Consider the following 23,616-nt stretch of genomic DNA (forward strand, 5'->3'; position numbering starts at 1 on the left):
CAGTGACAACCAGAGTTTAGCTCCTTGCAAGGACAGCAATGCAACATCACTCAGGACTGGACAGTAGAGCTTTTTTGCACTCTCATTTTACTAATATTTGCATTTCCTAACTGGCTTCAGGCTGCCACTGCTGTTTATAGGAGGTACACTCTTCCCTCCCACCATAAACCCCTACAGCCCAGTGATCCCCATTTGGGGTTATTTTTTACCATTATAAAGACATTCAGGGCTGTGTTACTGAACTTGGGGGGTTTTTTTGGTGAAAGATGAAATTATCCCTACAGTGAAATCAGTTAATGTAATTAGATAACATCTAGCTGAACTACTTCAGAGGAAATTTAAGTGAGGAAAGGGCTCAAATGGTGCCTCATCATCTAGGAGGAAGGCCCATCCTATCATTCCTTTTGAAACACAGGCTAGCCATAGAAGATTTTGAGTCCAGTGTCAATACCCAACATAGGGAGAACCACTAAATCCAAGAGCCTGTAGTAGACAGAACATGGAAACACACTGTTCCTAGGGAATCAATATTTCAAAGTGATGTGAAATGAACCAGGAAGCATCAGCCTACCCTTTGGCTTTCAGAGTGCTGGGGAGTGTAGTGAAAGGCCTGGCTGGCCAACTGGCAGAGCTTTGTGGATACACACACTTACTTGGCCTGCAAATTGCATTAGCAGTAGAGGAATGCATTGGGAAAAATTGGTAAATACAAGGCAGTAACTTCTGCAGAAACAGCCCTCTGTGTGAAAGAAAATCCCTGCTCTGAACCACACCACCAGGAGCAGCACCCCAGTACTGTCATCAGTTACAATCTGTTGCCTCCACTGGCACTGCTGCATTGTTCAGTCAGGCAGGTTTTAGAAGACAAAAACTCAGCTGAAGAGCACAGAAAAGCTGCCTGGACACTGAGGAAGAGCTGTGCCCAGCAATTTGCATCATCATGGCTATTTGCATATACTTCAGCTCCTGTTATTATGGCTAACAATGACATCACAACACCAAGTACACACTTTGGAGGTCTAGAATTGTTATTTTAAGCTATTACTACCCAACATGCTCTTCCAAAAACCAAGTGCCCTCCTGAAGGCCATGCCAAAGATACATGCTTTCTGTCTTGCAGTGTGGTGCTGATGCTTCATGACAATTTGTCAGAGGGACCAAAAAATTGTGTTCCTTCAACAGAAAAGCAGCAAGTAGACCTGCACACCTTCACAACCACTCCAGACACATGCTGTATCAGAAAAGCAAGCTAACAGCCACAATCCAGAGGTTTAGGGAGAAAGAGTTTACAGAGCACAATGTGAGCACATCCTTCTAGACTGACTCTTGAACAGTTTGTAACGTGCGTGTGGTTACATTTATGAGGTGCTAGGGGAGTGTTAACAGAGCTTTTCTGAAATCCCCTGCTCAAACCAGTTACCTTTTGAAGGCCCAGAGCAGACACACACATGCTCAGACACCTCAGCACCGTCCCCAGCTTTTTAAAACTTAATATATTTTTAAGTAAGAAAAAGGTTCAGTTCTTGAAGTGAAGCAAGCACGGAGAGGAGAGGTTATAACAACACAACATAAAGCTTCTGAGTCAACCCAGTGTATTTGAAAACAAACAGTAGGGAAAATCCACTGAATTATGTGGATTTCAAGAAGAGAGTTTTTGGAAAAGGCTTTAAGCATTTAGGTCAGGCAGAAGGCAAGCACACATTAGACATGACAAGAACGATCATCTTTCAGCTGTTAGATCACAAACACTCCTGCTAGTTAGTCCTGCTGTTGGCCATAATGCTTCATTCCAAAACCTTCCTTTTCAGTGTTCTTTGATGCTTCTCTTCCAATTTTCCCACTAACGACTTCTACTCCTCCTCCTTTAGGGCAGTATCTAGCCCAAAGCCTGCTTCAGCATCCTCATCTCATAATCACCACCCAATTAACCTTGGCATGATGGTTTTTGGGCAGAAGCCACACCATGTTGTTTGTTGCTTCCACTTTTCAGACATCTCCAGCTTTTCATGATGATCTTGCCAAGTGCTTAAATATTTTCTATCCGCCTTCAACACCCAGATTTTTGTGGTGTGCACTACACCATCTGCATTCTCAGTTTTGTTTCCAGAAAGAGGTCACATGCACTACTGAATCTCCAGAGGGTGTTTACTTCAGCAATCGTGGGAGTTCCTTCACTCCACCACTCTTTAACTACAGAAGTTCTCATTCCATATTGGTTGTCTGTTTGCAAGACTCATATCCCATTCTACTTCTTTTGTTACTTCAGACTTCTTCACACTGACCTTCATTCTACTAGATCCTGTCACCTCTTCTATTCATATTTGTTACTACAGAAGATGCATCCTTTATTCTTAAAGTGGGTTCAATACCCAGAGTGAGTATTATTGCTACACCCAATGAGATGTCCCAGTTTTCATTACAGCTTACAGAAAGACACAAATTTGGAATATTTTCTAGATATATCACCTTTGGGAGAACCACTTCCCTTCATGCCTTTTCTTGCTATACCTGAAATTAATGTAAAATGTCACCTTTTAAGTCGTAAAAAACTGGATACTTTGATGTGCTTGAGTAATTTTTAATTTTACTTAATGATGATCATCTAAGTCAAACTGAATTAAAAGTATTACCCATAATAGTTGATACAACTGCAGGTTTTACAACATCTATTCTTTCAAATCAAAGAATTAGGTGAGAATTTGAAATTTCTTAGCAGCCTTGAAGGCTAAAAAGAAAACAAAGCATAAACTACATGCAAAATGGACTTCTTTGTAAGGCAAATCTCATTACTTCAGTGAGTCTGGTTTCCCCACACACTTTTTCAAGGTCAGCTCTCACATGTGTGAGTTGTATGTACTACACAGACGATTATTTTTCAGCCAAAATGACACAGAAGATGCAATTTTTCAGCCAAAACAAGTGCAATAATGGAGTCTTAAGACATCCCAGTTTTGTTTTCCCAGCCCTCTGCATTTTTCCAGGTAGACTACATCTTGCTCCATCAACTTACTGCGGAGTAGCAGGTATTTTTCAAGGGAAGGTATTATCTATTCCCACAGCAAAAGCAGTCTGGAAGGAAACTCAGGGAAAAATTAGCTGGCATCAAATTATTTCCACTGAAAGCACTGTTAAGCTGTGGTACTCCCTGCCACAGGATATGTGAGTTCAAAATACAATTAGGCATTCATGAAAAAGCCAAAGTTTTACCATCATTTGCTTAGTCCCAAAAATACTGCTCACAAAATGTAGATTGGTGTGTTCCTGAATAACTGTCTGCATTGTGTGTATTAAACAACATGCACTTAACTTGCTGCCATTGAGCATCCAGGGGACAGGATACCTGGGTGCATGCCTTTCATCAGACTCAACCCAGGCTTTTTTATTAGGTCCAAGGCATAAACTAGATGGTTCTAGTGCAAAAGTCAGCTGAAAATGACAGTGGGTTGAGCATTACTAGAAATAAAAGTTAAAAGCTTTCAGTATTCAGGAAATTCCTTGCTGTTTTTATAAGCAGATGCTGCTAAATAATTGTCCTCTTTTCTACATTGTTCTTGCCTATCTGGAGCGAGATTGTTCGAGAGGAGATGAAAAGAAAGCTGTCTGAACACACTGTGGGATTTAATAGGAGAACAAAATAAGTCTAATTGCAGAAAAACATGGTGTTGGTTAACACACTTGGTTGGGGAAGAAAATCAATGTGAAAGAAGATAGCACAGACAAGTTTTGGTGGTTTTTTTTATAAGAACTAATTACTTAATTTACCACTAGTAAACTAGATTAATGAGAAGAGAAGCCAAAGACCAACATTCTGAGCATTAATTCGTCTTTCACAACACCAAAAGGCCTTCTGAAGTTTCTGTCCCTGGGAGAAGAACCAGAAAAGAGTTTTGATACAGAAAAACAACAGACTCCCTCCTCCAGCCATGGGGCAGGGCACTGCTAGAAATATTGCAGAAAGAACTGTAAGCACCTGTCTGTCCTTACTGCAGTCAGTCACTGCAAGTCACTGCTGCTTTCTCAGACTCCAAATGCAGAGTTAACACCTCTAGCACTGCAAATGTCCAACCACTGGTGCCAATCAGTTAATATTGTACTTACAGGCTTTCCATTTCCAAGAGTTGCTGACTTTCTGACAGCTAATGGAAAAGAACACCTACAATCTAGTCACAACGATGACTGCTCAACCCACCTTTGGTAACACTAGGCTGCATTGTATCCCATACTCCATTTATTGTGTATCTTTGATTACTTTTCTCTTTAGATGCAATCTAGTTTTTAGATTTGAGCCCCGTGGGCTCCTAAATCACAATGTTCTCAACATAGTTCTTAGCTAGGTAAAAGTCTTTCTGGCATTAGGTGATCTCTCTACCCTGGAGATTGTTTATCCAAGTCTTGAATTGCTGTTGCCTGCAAGGAGTGGAATAGCAAAGGCTTCATATAGTAATATAAAACTACCATTAGATTTTTACATCCATCCCAAATTAATCCTCATCTGTAGCCAAATAATTTTCTAAATTCCTTAGAATTTCTTCTATTTAACAGTAACAACAAATCGTTTACCCCAAACTACAGCCAGTCCAGCAGCAAAGGTCTATCTGCACAGGACACAAAGAACAGGGCAGGAAAAGGCTGCCTGAAATCCTGGTATGAGGAACTGACTAGGAGAGTTTCTACAATTCTGAAGTGTCAATCAGCAGATTGTGAACCTGTCAGGAGACACTTAAGGATAGTCTTCAGCCACGTTCAGAGATTCATGCCATGAAGATGGGAGATTATACCATAACATCCAACACTCAGCATCAATAGGCACAGAGCAGTAAGCTCCACTGCATCCTCAGCCAGCCTTGCTGTTGGAATGGTAGCCTGCAATCAGCCTGCTTGCTGATGAGATGCTATACTAGGGCACTCTGCCTGCAGGAAAACGTATTAGCAGTTTGTAAGATGTGATTTGCTATTCAGTATAATTAAGAACATCATACCTGGTTTTGATCATTGTAGTCACATTCTCGAACCACTACCAGGCCTCCTTTCTGACTGGGGTGGCCCTGGGCGACCAGGCATTTGTTGGTTTGAAGGTGATACAACTATGAAAGGAAAACAGTTTGATGGATAGAGTGAACAACAAACATCACATAGCAAAGGGAACATATGGCAATGCTTCAGAAGCCCCAGAACTCAGTGTGCTCACCAAAAAAATAAAAGCCAACAACCAACCCACAATTAAAAAAAAAAAACAACCAAAACCCCACTCATTTCCTTTTAAAATAACATTTTGTTTTTCAGAAAACTTGGAGAAAAAAAAAGCAGCATTAAATAGCTATACACTTTGCTTTCTAATTACATCAGGATTTCCCTATTTATGATACAAGTGCAGCACACACAACCTAGCCCAGCATGTGCCAGAGATACTGTCAAGTGTCTTTCCCCTCTTCACTCTCCATCAAGGCAGTCCATAGGCAGTCACTATTTCAGGAATACCAACTGTATTGGATAAACTATATTTTACTATAGTTAAGTTTAAACATAAATGTCATCCCACAGCCTCTCTTCATAAATTAGGACTAACTGAAAAAAGGGGAGGGGATTATAAAAGTATAGGCAATTTCAGAGCCTTCTGTTGCTTGCAAATTGTTTTTTAAGTGTTCAGGTAACTGAAAAAACAGTTACCAGGTAAGTTATTTCAGTGACAGGTCAGGGAAGAAGGGAAAAGTCTTAGACACCCAAAGATTCATTCCAGTTCAAATGCACTACCTAATCTGATGTGGAGTAATGTTCTATCAGGGGACTAGAATCAGGTCAGGACCTTGTCCTGGGACACAAAACACTAAGCACATACCACCAAAGCAAACAAGGAGGTGCCCAGCAAGTTTAGCAGTCTCTCCTGGTCTGAGCAAGGATGCCACCCTAAATGTCACCCAAGAGATTTTCTGCAGAGCCTGAGGATTAAGCTGTCCTATTCCAACAGTCAGGAATTATTAAGATGTTGATTTATGTAACCCCACAGAGCTACTCAGTGAGACAACACACCTTTATTCTGGCTTTTAGTTATATATGCGCCCTAACCTGACAGTGATGGCCAGCAGATGACTTCTTTTCAGCCAGATTACTTCTCCACCCCCAATGTAGGGGGGAATCAGGCTATTTAGAGAAGAACCACAGCCTGCACATCATGAATGGCACTGCATCCAGTCAAGGGTACAAAGGAGAAATGCAATTACTCTGGTCATGCCACCACTATGCCATTTCCTACCTCACAGCAGAGCCCTGCTCCCAACCAAGCACACAGAAACACATTTGACAGTCACTGGGTGTGTGTATGTGTGGGAGATGGCAGGGCCCCAGATCTGGCATCCACATTAAAAATAACTGTTTCTAATCTGGAGCTGAATGCAGAGGAAAAAAAGAATTTGCTGTCCTGAACCCAAGGCCTGGGTGATTAATTAGCTAGCTGCATTTTGTTATGAAGACATCCATAGCTGTCTTGGCATCTGCATCAATTCTACAGATTTTTAGAAACCAAAAGACACTTCCAGTAATAAAGAGAACAAAATGCTCCATCACATGATAGCAGAAATTAGACAGCACAAGTACCAAATCACTAAACCCCGTTGCTGGAAATAGCTGTCCCAAGGTACATCAACAGCCTCCTCAAGTGCACCAAGTTTCTCCTGTTCCCTACACACATCTGAAACAAATTACAGAAAACCTTCTAAGTAACGTTTCCTCACACCCCAGAGACTTCTAGGAGAGATCTCATTTTCATCACTCCTCACTCAACAGAAGGCTTTTAAACCATACAGCTCCACGAGTTTTATATGAGTTTTGCCTTTGTTTTTATTGGCCATGTTGAGCAGCATTTGATAACACTGTTATGAACTGTCACAGTTTGTGATCACTGTAGTTCTCCCCAGCTGTCAAACCAGCACTTATCCCTGGTCCAATTAGTTTTTGAGAATAAGATGGGATTTGGAATGATTCATCCTGAATCCTAAAAAATCTGGCACGCAGTGGTGACATTGGCTGGTCATTCTGTTCCTTGTAGGCATCTGGAAATAGTTTATACAGTCAGAGCCAAAGCTGACTCTCTCACACAATGCTGGGTATAATTCTTGAACACCAGAGAACCAAACCAAAGAACTGCATTTCTCTCTGTCTTGTCTCCCCCTTCTTAAAGGGTGCAGAAAGTTTCTCTCCAAATTAAACCACGGGAAATTACTGCTAGGAAGAGTTCCCCTTAAGTGCTGTTGAGGGGTTCAGATCCTTCAGTAGCCTCTCCCACATCAGCAATTCCTTAAAGTTCTGTCTGAATGAAAGCAGAAAGCTATTAAATTTAATGGGAGGAAAAAAATAATAAAGGTCTAACTAGGGGAATAACAGCATTTAACAACATGGGGAATAACAGCATTTAACAACTGATAGGATGTTAACAACACCATATCAGTTTTATTCAGGGAAATCATGTGTTTGCCCTAATAAAGAATTTTCCAGCTTGGCTGGGATACAAGTATAAAAATATTGCACAAATTGTGGATTCCCAGATAGCTGCTTCCAAGAAAAAAAAGCTAATGATGTCAATAGGTTCTGCATGAACTCAGGCACTCCAGCCTGAATTGACTTGGAGGACAAACAACTGTCAACAGCTACTGCAGGCCCTGCTGCCTTGTAGAGAGGTACATCACAGAATCACAGAACATTAGGAGTTGGAATCATAACACTTCCAACTACTGAGCTAGAAAGGACTCTGCTATCCATAATCCATGTGCACATGAAATAATTTAGTGAAATGCCTTCTCTTTCACAAAAAAAGACCTACAGAAAGTTATTTTTGGGAAGCCTAAAAAGCACACAAATGAATTTGGCCTTAGTGAGAACAGATGCAACTGTATGTTGGCTTTGCCACCACACAAACCCATAAACATAGGTGCTAGAGTCACGATTTCTTTCAGGAATACACGTAAAAGTACCTCTCTTCACTTTTATTTTGAAGAAAAAGAGCAAAACTCATTTTTTGTTCATTATCTAGAAGTCAAGATTAGAAAAGGCATCATCAGTCTCAGATGCAAATGTTCATCTTTGCAGAAAATTATCCAGTAAATGCAATGAGTTTGGAAACTAATTATACTGAACTCTTATAAACCAACAGAGCATGAGTATTTGAAGCCATATTTCTCTCTAACCAAATCCATCTTCAGAACCAACAGCCATGCAAGTGCATTCTAAAGACATCAACACTTCATTACTTAGAGCTTTGGGGTAAGAAACTTCATTGAATAGTACCGAGGCTGAAGATGACCTGAAATACAGATCAGAGTGAAACTGAGTTGCCTTTTCTAAAGACACAAATTCTGCTGTTTCCAAGACAGCTCGGTGCAAAACTAAAACTCTATGGAAACGGACTGTTTTTCTTGTATTTGAGCAAATGTTTCAGAATGAATCTCAAAGTAAGAAAAACCACCCCAACCACCCAGAATTCGATGTTTTTAAGAAGTTTTATCTTACCCTTCCACGCTGGATTATTTTCGGTCGTTTCTGTGCTCTGTTAATAAAAACTGGCTGCGGAGCTTTGGCATTTGGCCCAGATATTTGCATCTCAGGATAGATATTATCCAAATACCACTTAAATGATTTGCAGTTCAATCTTTTTCTTAATTCTACACGGTCGGTAATATTTCCATAGTTCCTCATCCTTAGCTCTGGTCTCAAGGCAAAATACTGCTCCTGTATTTAAGAAAAACAGGTTGGAGGTAAGGGGAGAAGAATTCCAGAGTACTGATTTCCAACTTTTGTCCTCTTGACAGAACTATTTAAATTTCCTTTCATTTGGCCAGTGCTTTCAACCATTAAGTCTGAAACAGTATAAGAACAAGAACCATAAATGGGACAATCTTGTGAAATTCAGTGGTTCAGTGGGACCACACACTTCTTCACATGAAGACTCAGAACTGTCACCTGCATTACCTCCAGAAAGGTTCACTCAATGTTATTCTTTTGTGTTCTAATTTATGATTATACCTGGAATTGTACAGATTAAGATCCCAGCTGTATCTTACATGCTGTTCAACTCAAATGTAGAGACAAGGGGGCAACCAGCAGTTCATGAATGGACAATGTGGCATGAATACCATTACTGAACCTAGAGGACAGATCCCCTTGCAGAGTCTTTAATTCCAGCTAGACTTGCAGAGCTCATTGAAAAGGCACTGTAATTGCATATTAACTAGTTTACTAGATATTATTTAGAAGTCAGTGTTGAGGGCAATGAGCCTTAGTATTTTGTTGGATTAATTTCTAGAGGACACCTGAAATTTACTTACCATAATGTGGTCTGACAGTTTTTCATTACCTACCGCTGTCTCTGATAATCAAGATGACAGACAGCATCATCTCAAGACAAATTACACATCTGTCCTTATCAAGCTCTTTGAGCATTTGGATGTGCTCGATGTATTAATTTTAATAGCAGAGGAAGGAGAAGTATTAAGTACATTGGACTGTTGGACAACTGAGGAAGTCTGGAGATAGACTGGATAGCACTATCGGAAACCAGCCTGCTTCAAAAAGAGTAGCTCTGCCTCTTTTCTGATTAAAGTACAAATTTCAGTATCCTACCTTTTCTGCATTATTTATTTCCAGTGCATATATAAACTTACTTTTACATTTTCCTTTTAACAGTTAGGAAAATTTTGCTGGTTCATGCAATTTTACTGATTAAATATTGGTGTTTGCTCTTTTCTGCCAAACAGGTCCTTTAAATTTTAAGTTTGTGCTGTTCAGCATACAATCACTTCTGTAAATGATACTGGCCCTAAATATTTGCATTATACTTACAAAATCAAAAATATTTCCAGGCTTGCCTTCTACACATAAATCTGTCTTAATGACAGCCTCTGGCAGCTATCAGAGAATTAGATACGAAACAGCTGGAAACCTTCAGTCTGTGATAAGAGATCACTAGACTCAGCAGTTTAAGTCCTTGTTGGACAAAGCAGATTTAACTAGGAATTATTACAAAGACTCAATTCCAAGCTTCAGAGAAAGTCATCATTAATCATGAAAAAGAACTGTGCCCAGACACCAATAAAAGGGAAAGTGATAGATCATATCTACCAACGCATTATGGAAATGGAGATAAAAATTAATGACATCTAATAGGTTTCTCAGATGACTGAGCATTAAGATAAAGGGTGGGATTTGAAACATAAAACTGTACAGAATACAAAGTTAATAAAATATCTTGTAGAGAAATTGTAGGGAACACAGGAGCTGGGCACACAGCAAATCCTATAGTCTCACAAGTCAAGATGTCCTCAATATCACAGAGATGAGGCCTTCACAAAACCTGACCTACATTTAAAGCCATCAGTACCAAGATCTGAAGACAAGGAAAGAATATGCTTGCCCATGAATCCAGAAGTCAATCCTGATTGATCTTCCAGGGCAAGACAGACTAAAAAAAAAAAATCTTACAGCTAATTAAAGCAGAAACCAAACAACCAACAAACGAAATTCCTGTCTCACCACATGGAAACTACCCAAAGGCACAGAGAAGTACAGAGGACAGTACAGGGCATAGAGTAATATTGATTTGGACACAAAGGTAGGCTGAGCTTACAAGAACTTAGCCATCTTCTTTTACTTCATTAAAAAGGCATAAAACTGCAATCTCCTGCAGGCCATAGAAGTATCAGGGAGCAGACTTGAGTACTCAAAAGCCAAATGACAATCCTACAGGATTTAGAAATATCATAATTAGTATTAGGAAATCAGCCTACAGAAGGAAGATCCCAGTAGAGGTGCTAACAGACCCCACCATGACATAGTCCTTTGACAAAAAAAGCCAGTTAATAACCTTATTTCATGTCCTAGAATTGTCTCTTACCTTATATTCATCCATCCACACATGTGCCAGCCTCAGTGAGTTATGAGCCATAGTGTCCTGTCCCCCAGGTGAGCCATAGGGACGCCTCTTACGGAAAATATGTCCCACCCTCGAGCAGGGGATGATGAGAAGTCTACCACCACACATCCAGATCTGTCCACACAAAAGCAGAACACACCGCATTGTACATACACTGACAAGGCTCACCACCTCCTCCCCTTCTCCAAGGGATATTTAGGTAGGTTTGTACAAGACACATCAGGCGTCATCAGTGTCATCCTACATGTCATGCTTTCTGACCAGTTAAAGTTATAAATCTTTAGGTCAGGAAAGGTTATTTTTGTCATAACATCACACTTTACATGTAGCACATCACAGCTTTCATGAAGCAAACAGTAAACGTTCTAAACTTTTCTGCTTTAACAGCCTATTAGAAAATACTGAAAAATAAGGGATTTGATGGATTCAGCTTGCAGATTAAGATACCCAAAATTTATTTGCCTACTTAAAAATTTCACGCCACACTTCCACAACAGATAATGAACATCAATCAGTATCATCAAGGGACCCTGGAGAACTTTTCAGCTACATATAAGCACACAGCTGTTTATTACTGTTAAGGAACTCAGAAATATTGTTCCCATTCAGATACTACATCTAGGTGCCTCAAGCCAGTTCTATTGCCCCCAGACCAATATTTCATCTCTACTCTACTTCCTTTTTTTAATTTCTTCTTAAATTTCAGCTTCCAGCAAACTATCATCATCTTCCCTTTGTTGGTGTAATGTGTTCTCCGATCCCACAAGAATCTTCTCACATTAGTCTATAATCAAGTCACTTTTAAAGCTCCTCCTGGATAAGATCAAGATTAAAGTTCTTTACAACTCTCCCACAGGGAGAGGGGCTTCCAGACCTTACAAAGCTCTCTAAATACACTCCAGTTTTTCAAAGCCCTTTTTATTGAAACTGTGTATTACACAGTAACAATTTCCTCACACTCTGTACACTTCTATTCAGACAGAATTCAGATTTTTCACTGAAAACTTGAAAGATTTTTCTTACTTAGTACAGAAACCTTTCAAGTCACTCAAATTTATGAAATAACAGTTCTTATTTTTAAGCTCTAATCTTGATTTCTCTAATGTCCCAATTTGACAGACTTCTGTAAAGGTTTGGTGGTGGTATGTTTGGGGTTATTTGATGTTAACTTGGCTTTTCAAACCCCTTTTCCTATTCATCACGATAGCATCTCATTTTTGGGCAGGCTCTTGTCAAAGCTGTTGATGAATCCACTTCACAAAAGTGAAGGTGTAAACGTGACATTAAGCACAAAAAGTTGTTTTGCTTTCAATAGAGTGACAGGGAAGATGAGCTAAAATACAGAAATCCCAATGAAGTAGCAGTTTTGAATCTCCTGGTTATATCTTCCTAGTTTTTCCAAAGTGACTCCTCTACATAAGTCTTTAGTTACAAGTTATTTACATTTCCAGGCCCTCAAAAAGGAAGGTGAAGTATCTAGAAAGCCTCATATATGTCTAAGGAAATATAATAAGCTTACTTGTTATTGATGTTGCTGTGAGCCACGCATTTTATGGAATGACTTGTGAAAATCATTAGAAATTGCTTATAAACCAGCATGATATATCTTTTCTTATGCTTCCCTATAGGCATTATGAAATGCCCCACCAAACATAGAAAACGTCACACACATTTAACTACAGAGCTCCAAACTCTCTTTAATCTACCCAGTAAAATTTAACTTGAAGATTATTGTCAAGGTAATGACTGTGCATTGGATACATCCTTCCTGGGAATAAAAGTACTGATTTCTCTGTGCAAATAACTAGTCCAGTGTTAAACAAGTTGTACGTAGGGAAGAGAAGCAGCCAGACACTGAGGTTCATGTTCCAATACACATATAAAAGATAGATTACCCGAAAAGATATTTCCAGATTTTCTCCTCCCCAGATGTCCATGCCACTATCATATTGTCCAAGTTCGTTGAAGTAATCACGATCCATGGCAAAGAGGCCTCCAGCCATAGTAGGTGACCTAAAAAGCAATATTGGAAGAAGTTAGTCTTCTTCTAGAGAAAAAATAAAAAAAAAAACCCTAACCAAACCACAGCAATAATTTTACCTAAATCAGCTAGTCTCAAAGCATAAATTTAGACCTACACGATACAATTTAAATCCTGCAGACACTAGAAATCATCAGGTCACACATCTAGTCTGCAAACATTTTCAAAAGCAGATCTGTAAGTGGTATTTGTGTTACAAACATGTTGTCCTGGTTTGGCTGGGGTAGAGTTAATTTCCTTTCTAGCAGGTGGCGTAGTGCTGTGTTTTGGATCGAGGATGAGGATCATGTTGATAGACACTGATGCTTTTAGCTGTTACCAAAGCAGTCAGGGAGTTTTCAGCTTTTCATACTGCCCTGCTACAAGAGGGTGAGGGGCATCCAAGAAGTTGGGAGGGAACACAGGCAGGAGAGCTGACCCAAACTGGCCACAGGGATATTCCATACCCTGACACATCACATTCTGTTTATAGCTTGGGGTGGGCTGAGGGGCTGGCATGGCAGCTGAGTGTCTCACACAGCACTGACCTCGGGGTGATGGTTGAATACTGCCTGCCAATGAGAAGTGGTGAATTAATTCCTTGTTTCACTTTGTGCATGTGGACTGACAGGCTGGGCAGTTTGGGCAGTCCTGTGTGACAGCTGGGGGCCCCCAAGCAACACTGACTTCAGGTAGAGAGAAGTTGCACTGTTCATCACCTGTTCTGTGTATATATTATCAATATGTATAACCTTTCCTCTTTTGTACATCCTCTCATTTCCACTCTTCCAATTCTTTCCCCCAGCCCAGTGAGGAGGGGAGTGAGTGAGGGGCTGCATGGTGCTAAATCACTGGTTGGGGCTAAACCATGACACACATACACTTGCACACAGTAACGTGTTCTTCTCCCTCTTACAGGGAAAAATTATACAGACTGGGCTTGGCTGAACTGCAAAGAGTAGAATCCAGAGCACACATTACTCTCCCATATTAAATTAGGTCAAGAAACAAGATCCAAATTTAAATTATACAAGCCAGAAGGCAGCTGAAAAACACTAATACCTCATAGAATTCAAATACCAGGAGCAGCTGATGCAATGATCAGTTTCTTAGGAAGTTATTTACAGTTTGTAAATATTCTCCTCCTCATTTCCCATTTTTCACCCTGCCAGTGTGTTCCTAGAATGATAGACTATCTTGTAAAAAGTTGTGTGTGGTCCCCATTTAGAGTCTCTAGATCGAATTGCTACTGTATCACAAAGTTACACTATCTGGATGCTTAGAAGAGTATATGAAAGTTACATAAATATGATACAACAGGTGGAATATACAATGAGCTGGCAACAGGCTTTCTCCATCCTTATTAATAAAAACCCTTGATGACACTAAGCCTAAGTCTGGATATCTTCACTCGTTCTCACACAATTTTCTACTGCAGTTTTGTCACTTTAAAGTCTCAGTTGAAAGGTGCTGCTCATTTTTTCCATCCCTGACACCAAAACATTTCATTATGAATGTAAAATGTAAGACTTTCCATTTGATGGAAAGCCACTCTCAAAGGTTAAATAGCAATCTTGCTTCTTTTTCAGAGCAGGCAGATACCTTTAAGTAGAACAAGTGACTTTCATTCCCAGAAAACATTATCTTTTTAGATGATGAGACTCCCTTAAAACTTCTGCCTTCTCCATGGGAGTTTTTACTAGAAGTGAGTTGAAGGAATGCAACGTAGCATGAACTAGCCTTCAGCCATGCCCTGGATTAAGGGTGAGAAGAGTTCTCTAACAGCAGAAGGATTTTAATGCTGTCTATGCTGGTTCCCCATTCAGATTTTGCCAGTCTGGCTCCAGACACTGCCACAAGTGACACCTTCTAAACAAGCCAGTCAAACTGTTAAGTAACTTAAGAAGTTTCCTGGCTTCTCAGACAGGTAGATGTGGAAAGAGTAACTGCAGAGCTCTCAGACCACAGCAGAGAACCTTTGCTGCTTACATCAGCCTGAAACACTCTTCATTTACAGTCCAGGAACAGAGAAGAGGAGAGATGAGACTGCTCAATTTCTGATTCACTCTGCAAATCTTACAGAAGTACCACATTCTCTGCAAAGAGTTAATCTGTAAAGAAGGTGAAGCTCTGAGATAGATACCTGCAGCTGGAAAAATCACCATCAGCTTCTTTCCATTGCTTTACCAGCACTGGCCTCTCCCATAAAGGGATTTATACTGGGGCAGCTTCTGTTCTCATGGCTGAACCATATGTGCCAGTTAAAAAAAATATTTTAAAATAGGAGTCTACCAACATCATTATGTAACAGTTACATCCAGTAGGAACCAGATATTACCAGTTCTGCACAAGCAAGACAGACCTCAATGGTTAAAAGATTAAGGGAAGTAGCTTTCAAGTCCCAGTGTTAAGCTTTACCAAGACCTTTGTTTCAGAAAAGCTCTCAAGCAATTCAGTCAGTGAAGACAATGCAGACAGGCTTCCAGCAGACAGCTTCAAGCATCTGCCACGTTATGCAAAGTGACATGTAGTGTTTTAAAGATGGTTTTCACATCCATGTGTGTTCGTTTAGGAACCTTTATGACAAAATAATTGCTTGTTTGAGGAAATATATAAATGAAATCTATGCAAAAAGATGATGTTGACATAGAAAATTAACACTGATGCTTTTTCCCCAACAGCTAGTAAGCCACCTCCCTATTACCACAAAAAACATTTTCCCAGTCTAGCAATTCTTTAGCATTTCATCTCAGAAATTATTAGCCTGTATGGGTGGGATATGCAGGATATTACTAGCACAAAGGCAGTTATGAAAATCAGTTTATTCAAACATCGACAGACTGGAAACATCAATGCACAGCTCAGGAGTGAAATTACTTCACAGATTTAACACAGAACAGCATAAGCTTCTTAAGATTTTGTCTTTAGCAAAAGCTGTTGCACAAGCATTCTCTATAAGTGTGCTTTCCTGACCTATTAAGACAGATATATCTAATTAATGGATAAATGCAAGAAATTAAATTGAAATAGATATTTTTAAGTAAAATAAACAAGCCAGATATTTGACAGGTTAGGCATCTGTTTCTAAACTGCACACCCAGAGACACTCCATGATGCTTAAGAAGTGCTTCTGATAATCCATACATTACAGAGAGCTTCAGACCATGTAGGAGAAACCTTACTTGATTGGAGCAGTAGCTCCCTCGGGTCCTTCCAGTTCTGACAAAGGAACAAGATCCCACTTAAAGTGCAGGCCCCAGTTAAACCCTCCACGCACAACAGGGGAAGAGCTGTAGGTGAGCGTGTCAGCACTGATTATGTCAATCACAGGGCACACCACAGTCCTGCGATCTTCTCTGATGGGAGTCAGCAGGGGTTGTAACCACATCTCATTCACCTCACAGTGACTGTCCAGGAACACCAGCACTTTCCCTGCAGAGGCCAAAGCACACAAAACAGAGATCCGTGGTAACATGAAACACACAATCACATAGGTAATTTTATCAGCAGCAGAGTTATCAGCAGTGGATACTTGAGGATCAGCACCCCGTATCACAGAAGGGAAACACCACCTGTGCTTGGAAACACTGACAACCCAGAGACTCCACAGGAACCAGTTCTGTTACAAAGGCAGAAGGTAGATCCTGGCTATTCACATTTAGTTATGAATTGCTTGAGTGCCTGCGATTTGCATTTCTTTGACAGTATTATATGGTTATCACATGCTCTACCCAGATTCAGCAAAGCTACTGTCCTGAAGCATCAGCAGACCAGCACTCTTAAGTGCCAGGCGGTGATCTGTCCTAAAGCAGAGCACCTCCCATGCCTGAGTTAGGCTACAGAGACAGCTGATGATGAGAGATATTGGGAACGGATGCATTATCCCCATGACAAAGCTGCTTTTGTCCACTGTCTGTAATCGCCTTGGGCTTACTTCATATCACACTTCACCATCCATCCAGTTACTGTTGCAGCTGAGATCTGTGGATTTTAAACCAAGCTGTTGTGATGAATTAGTGTGCATTCATGTAAGATGCAGCATTTCAATACCTGAATATAAAGTAACATAGACCATCTCCTCATTTCATTAGCTCTAAAGTGACTGTGGATATCAGTGTAAAAGGAGAGTGAATTCCCTAAATGGGGACAGCCAAATCCACCAGTATTAGACCAAGCAATGCTTCAGACCCATCATTTTTTGTGGGGATTATCCACATGGCCAGAGGATAATTTGATCTGTTAAGACACCTTGGAGCTCAGCTGGTCTGAAAAAACACCTAAATTTTTATGACACAATATAAAATTTATACAACACTAATAATGTGGAAGAGATAGGTAAGAGCTTTAAAGAAAACAACTTAGAAACACACAAACATAACAATTCACCCATTAACAGACAGTATTTGACTGAGGAGAAAAGAAACCCCAACAAAACAGGCTTCATCAGTTCAGAAAGCAATAGAATGACTTCAAATGGCATTAACTCAAATGAATCCTAGCACAGCATGCAAAGTGCAAGCACAATTTTCCCTCTGAATGATGCCATTACAATGCTAATGAGTAAACACCAATTAAGAGACTTTATCTGACACTCAAAAGTATTTAAGAAAGTAGCACATCCTTTCTCAGACACCAAAGAACTTAGCTGGGAAGGATATTATGGGAAGAGGTGCACTGTGTACGAGAAGCACCAAATATAGTTTATCCCAATTAGCACTCACTGCAATAACAGCAAACCTTGTATAAGGAACATCACAATTAGATGGGTGAATCAGATGCCAGAGTGCACCTCAGTAGGGAAGCAGATTGACATTTCAGAGCACCAGTTTTCACATGAAATGTGCTGAAAATATTCTCTGACCACAATATCTAGCATGGATGGAGATGTTCCTGAGACAACATTCTTTCATGGAGAGAGTAAGGAAAATTCTACATTGCCTCAGTAAATGTTGCCAAATACAGGTTTTGTTTTACTACTTCACTGACCCACTCTAAAGAAATTAACTCAAAAGCAAGCTCCCACAGGAAGAAAAAATAAATACAAATCAACAGGTCAGCCAAGGTTTAAAAGACACTCAAATTCAGCTCTGAATTTGTGAAGTCACTGATTGAGTGATTTGAAAAAACATCTCCCCTCTCTTGCACAGCACAGATTTCCTTATAGTTAATTACAAAGTGTAACAGTGAATTTATTACATCCACTTTCTATTTACATATAAGCAAGTACCAATTCCTCCTTGCTTCCTTCTCACTGAGTAACAGAAAATCCTCAGGGGAGGACTAATTCAGTAAAGGTGTGAAGAAATACTGGAGAAAGATTTATAAAAATCACAGCCAACTGCATGATGTAAACATTCAAGTGCACAGGTAATGTTAGTTAAGGTCTCCAATTATCATTATACAAGTATCTCTCAAGACACTTCGTGTACCTGTTTCAACATCAGTTAATATATCAGCCAAAGATCAAAGCAATTAACTCATTTCAAAATCACTCATATTCTGGAAGCAAATGTCTTTCACCTAAGAGAGACATTTGGAAAGATTTGGGATAGCATTATCCCAAATCCTTCCCCTGCACCAAGCTGTGTAGCTTAGAACACAGCATGACATGCAGCGTCTCTACAGTGGGTTAAAGCAATCACAGGTCAAACACTCAACATCTGAAAAAGATGTGCTACAGAAAAAGACGTCAAAGTTGAAGGAAAAGAGAAACAGGAAAGTGTACCTGTGGCATGGGAGGCTCCAATCATCCTTCCTCGTATCAAGCCTTCCCGGTTCTCATTTCTTACCAATTTTGTGGTTTTGGGGAGCTGAGTTTTAACATATTCACCCAAGTCTTTCTTCAGGTCAGCTGAGAAAAGGAAACCAGAAATTCAACAACAGGACAGACATTTTAATGTACTAAGATGTTCAACTGAAAAGGGGCCAAAGAAATCGATTAAAAAGCTACCACAGTACAGCCCTGCTTCAAACCAGGAGTACCAAAAGGACAGCCACCCACCACACATCCTAAACCTGCCCTCCAACACCCATGGCCTTTTGTCATTTTGTTCTCACATTCTCCTCTTAACTACTTCACCTTGTCCTGCTGTGCTGTGGAAACTGGAAATGAGGAATCGGTTACATACCCTGCATTCAAAAGGGTGATGGTCCATATCACTGGGTCTTCCATGGGGCACATCCCTGCTAAGCTCTGCCTTTTATTTTCCCAACTATTTATACACTGCCACTGCACCAGGTTTATACTTTGCTTTGGTTTCCTGAACACAAACTGGACTGTTATCTTTCTGTTCTGTTTGCAAAGCCTTTAGTACAGTATGACTCAAGTTAACTGGAAGTACCAGACTCTAAAAGGAGCTGCTGCTAAAAAAAAGAAAAAAAAAATCACAATAAAAGGCACTGTAACAGAAAGAAACAGCATTTCTCTTTCTAAAGCCTTCTCATTTGCAGTAGAAGAAATGGAAGCCCTTTCACACAGGCAAGTGATTTAAATTACTGCATTCCACACCCTAAAACAACACTGACACTTTTAAAAACCAGCATGAAGACACCTCTCATTATCAGTACCTGCATGGCTGATACAACAGCAGGTACAAAGAATTACAACTCAGTCTCAGGGGGTTGCTTTTCTTAAATCCAAGAGGATCAAAGACGCTGCTGGCAAGCATGTGCTTTTGAAGGAGAGCAAAGTTCACTGAAGTCTATATGCACTACTGTGACTTAACTAACATCAGTGATGATTTTACTTCCCACCCCAAGGAGAGCTGCTTCTAACGTTCAAGCAGTCAGCAAGGTTTTACTGTTGAAGATGAACACATGAAGACTGAAGTAATGGAAAACCAAAAGTTAATAAGCTTATGGAGAAAGAAAGAGGAATATAAAATGAGCAAGAGGAACAAAGAGCCAGCTGAGACTTCACAGGGAATTCTGGAATAGAGAGGCAGAAAGACTTTCAACAGAGGATGCGCTGGAATAAATATTATTATTATTCTGAATGTCAGTTCAAACATTAAAGTTGCTGGCAACAAGATTAAATGCCAAAGGACAAAATGTGGAAGCCAGAGCTGTAACCTTCAGGGAGCACAGTAACTTTCAGGCAGAAAGACTGAAAAAAAGATTCCCAGAAACAACTCCAAATGTTAAAATCTCAGTGTGTGTACTGCAAGGCGTAGTGGATCAAGAATGGGACATTGTGGATCAAGAATGAGAAGGTACCTGTTGGCTCTGGAGGTCAAGTGCCCACCACAGCCACCCTATAATTCCCTTCTTCAGCTGGACAGGAGAGAGAAAATATAATGAAAAGTTCCAGGGTCAAGGTAAGGACAGGGAGAGATCCCTCACCAATTACCACCACAGGCAAGACAGGGTCAACTCAGGAAAATAATTTTACTTTATTTCCAATCAGGTCAGATCAGTGTAATGAGAAATAAAACCCTAATTCTTAAAATACCTCCCTTCCTGACTGCCTCCCAGGCTCAACTTCACTCCCAATTTTTATCCCATGCCCCAGTCCAGCAGCACAGGGGGATGGGGAAGGGAGGTTGGTGTCAGTTCATCACACATCTCTGCTGCTCCTTCCTCCTCAGGGGAGGACTCCTCACACTCTGCCCCAGCATGGGTCCCTTCCACAAGGTGCAGACCTTCAGAAACAGGCTGTTTCAGCCTGGGTCCCCCACGGTGTCACAATTCCTGCCAGCAAATCTGCTCCAGCATGAGCTCCTCTTTCCACAGGGCCTGCCAGAGCCTGCTCCAGTGTGGGCTTCCCACAGGATCACGGCCTCCTTCAGGGCATCCAACTGCTCTGGTGTGGGGTCTTACATGGGCTGCAGGTGGATATCTGCTCCACTAGCATCCTCCATGGGCTGGCAGCAGACAGCCTGCTTCACCATGGTCTTCTCCATGGGCTCCAGTGCCTGGAGCACATCCTGTCTCCTTCTGCACTGACTTTGAAGTCTGCAGGGCTGTTTCTCACATCTTCCTACTCCTCTCTTCAGCTGAAATTGCTGTAATGCAGGTTCCCCCCCTCTCTTAACTCTGTTACTCCAGAGGCATTACCGCTGTTGTGGATGGGCTTGGCCTTGGCCAGCAGTGGGCTCATTTCAGAGCCAGCTGGCATTGGCTCTACTGGACATGGGGAAAGCTTCTATCAGTTTCTCACAGAAGTGACTCCTGTGGAACTTCCCCCTCCCACTAGCAAAACCTTGCCACACCACCCAATACAGCACCACTTAGCAAATACAGTGCTGGAGCACATTCTAGGACAAAGAAAAGTCTCTAGAGAGACTGGATTCAATTAGGTCACAGGAATTCTCTCCCCTGGTCTTGCATGTGATATAACATGCTAGAGACAATGGGAAAGACTTTTTTTGGACAAATTCTTCTTGAAAAGTTGATGAAATTAAGTCATCCCTAGGATGCTACCCAAATGGGATACAAAAGTAAGCAGGACAGAATGATTTGCTAATCTAAAATAAACTCATGCCTGAATCATTCTTCCCCTGAAGTATCACAAGGGAAAGAGAGAACAGCTGCAGGAAACAAAGGACTAGGAGAAAGCAGAAAAGGTCAACTATCAAACCCAGCACTTAGGGCAGATATGGCTGCATGAAAGGACATACAAGTGGAAACAGTTTTGCATGTGCAACAGCGTGTGCCAACTTCTGAAAACAGTAGAAGACCAAAAAAAAGGAAAGAAAAAGAAAGGTTGTGTCCATACTGCTAGTTAAACCAGGCACACACCACCAGCTTGAACAACAGAACCTGAGAGCCAGTAGCATCTACTGGAAACATTCCCTTGGAGTACAGTTTTGACCTGGCCAGTCTAGCAATCTGCTGGACAATGCACCCAGCCACTGCTTGGGACTGAACATATCATGGACCATTCTCTGTAGGCAATTTAGTCCCAGACACCTTTTGGGGGTTTTGTTGTTGATGGATTTTTGTGTGTCAGCTTCATCATGACCAATTTCTGCTGACATAACCCCAAAAATTCCTTCAATACAGCCTGCCTGGGAAATTTTGCTCCCAGGAGGGAGCTTCCCTTTATCCAGTAGAGTCCCCAAAGTTTACTTTAGCCGTTATTCCTGCTCCATATGTATATAACAAAGGCTTCTCCAAACAGGAGAGTCAGGGGTGTTATGTCAAAATATTAAGCTACAGACAATTTGCCATCTCCTGATATAATTTTTCTGTTCTTCAATCTCTTCTGCATAGAATAATGCTTCCAGTAACTGCCTTAAACACATCTTGTAGGCTCTTCCAGAGCAGGTAAAGCCTAAACCAGGGAGAAGGAGGTTGTACTAGGGAGGAAAAAAAAAAAAAAAATAATCCTGCCCTGCTGCCAAGGGAAAAAGAGGGCTCAGCTGAACCATGGAAACGCCTGCTTAGCCAGTGAGATTGTTGGGGATTGAGTGTAAGAAGCTTTTGTGGCAAAACTAGACACAAAGACCCAAGTTTTGCACACCACCACTGACATGCAGCAGAACTCCTATATTTAAAGTTGAAGAAACAGGCAGAATTTCATCTGAAATACTGTTCCACAAAGTATGCAATTCAGGAAAAATTAAATTTAAAAAAAATTTTTAAAAGGGAAAGAAATTAGGCAATTTGCCCACACAGGGGATCCATGGCACACAGTCTCTGTCCATTTCCTTAGTCATCAAACCAGCTTTGCTTTTCTTCAGCTCTAAAATTCCATCCATTAAAATTAAGCAGCAGTGCAAACATCAATAGCAATAATTCTCCATACAAACAGTATCTCCTCCCATCTTCAGCCCCAAAACATATTCATTTGAAGCCAAAAAGTCAAAAGTAGCTGCTTGAATGTTCTGAGCCTAATTTGGCCTTACAATTACCACCAGACCAGAAGAGTGATGGTATTACTGCCTAAAGACAGGCATTAACCAATCAAGCAGCCTACCACATTCAAGACTTGAGTTTTGAAGTAAGCTGAGTTCTGAATATGAGGGTTGCAACACTTTAAAACACCACCTTGCACAAGAGACTGTAGCAGAGTGTTTATTGCTTCCAAAACACAAAACAACAAAAGAAACTTTTAAATATTACACATTCCTATCAGCAAAGAACAGCATGTCTGATCTTTGTTCTCTCCTGTATCTTAACATTTGATCTGACCTCAGAGAGATAAACTAGCTGCATAACAAGAGAATTTCATTCTACATTATACATATCTAATCAGTCTCAGAGTGAGACCTCAACCCAGAAACCAAATGAGGAGACCAAAGGAACTAATTATATGTACTAAAAAACAAAAATCGAAAAATTACTTTAAAAATGCAAAAAATTGTGGATTTATACCAAGGCAAGCATGGAACCTGCACAGTCCTGCTTGCAAGTATTGCTACACTAACACATTCCTCAACAGGCATTTTGCGTTTGAAGTGCCAAAGCACTTGAATTGCACGTCTGTCTTTGCCTTGTCCATCATTCGAGAAAGAAATTCCGAAGCATCAATCTTTCGACAGCAGCACAGTGGTTCTGAAGGTTTTACCCCTCTAGGGCCCCTTTCAGACCAGAGGCTGCTCCACCAAAAGCCAGCCCGCTACTCCTCGGGTGGCCGCAAGAGGCTGTGCGAGAGCCAGGCAGAGCTCTCCCAGCAAAGGCTGAGCTCCCATCCCAGCAGCCACCAGTCTGAAATGCTGAGTAAGTACAAAAAAAG

The 23,616-nt window shown here is 40.7% G+C and overlaps 1 protein-coding gene across 2 annotated transcripts in view; it reads right to left on the bottom strand.

The window, feature by feature from the left end:
- The window catches only part of GALNT11 (polypeptide N-acetylgalactosaminyltransferase 11), a gene marked incomplete at its 5' end in the record, with an annotated part of 36,970 nt that overhangs the window by 6,960 nt on the left and 6,394 nt on the right, over window positions 1–23,616 (bottom strand). Inside the window, 6 exons of one of the 2 annotated variants that reach the window (XM_084260847.1) lie at window positions 4,980–5,084; window positions 8,500–8,718; window positions 10,880–11,032; window positions 12,814–12,931; window positions 16,121–16,370; window positions 18,664–18,789. In XM_084260847.1, the coding sequence (XP_084116973.1) occupies window positions 4,980–5,084; window positions 8,500–8,718; window positions 10,880–11,032; window positions 12,814–12,931; window positions 16,121–16,370; window positions 18,664–18,789 (971 nt within the window). The remainder of the gene's footprint in view (window positions 1–4,979; window positions 5,085–8,499; window positions 8,719–10,879; window positions 11,033–12,813; window positions 12,932–16,120; window positions 16,371–18,663; window positions 18,790–23,616) is intronic. The other variant, XM_084260848.1, reaches the window with a different exon arrangement.

The sequence above is a fragment of the Gallinula chloropus genome, assembly GCF_964237585.1.
Source record: "Gallinula chloropus genome assembly, chromosome: 2".
NCBI lineage: Eukaryota > Metazoa > Chordata > Aves > Gruiformes > Rallidae > Gallinula > Gallinula chloropus.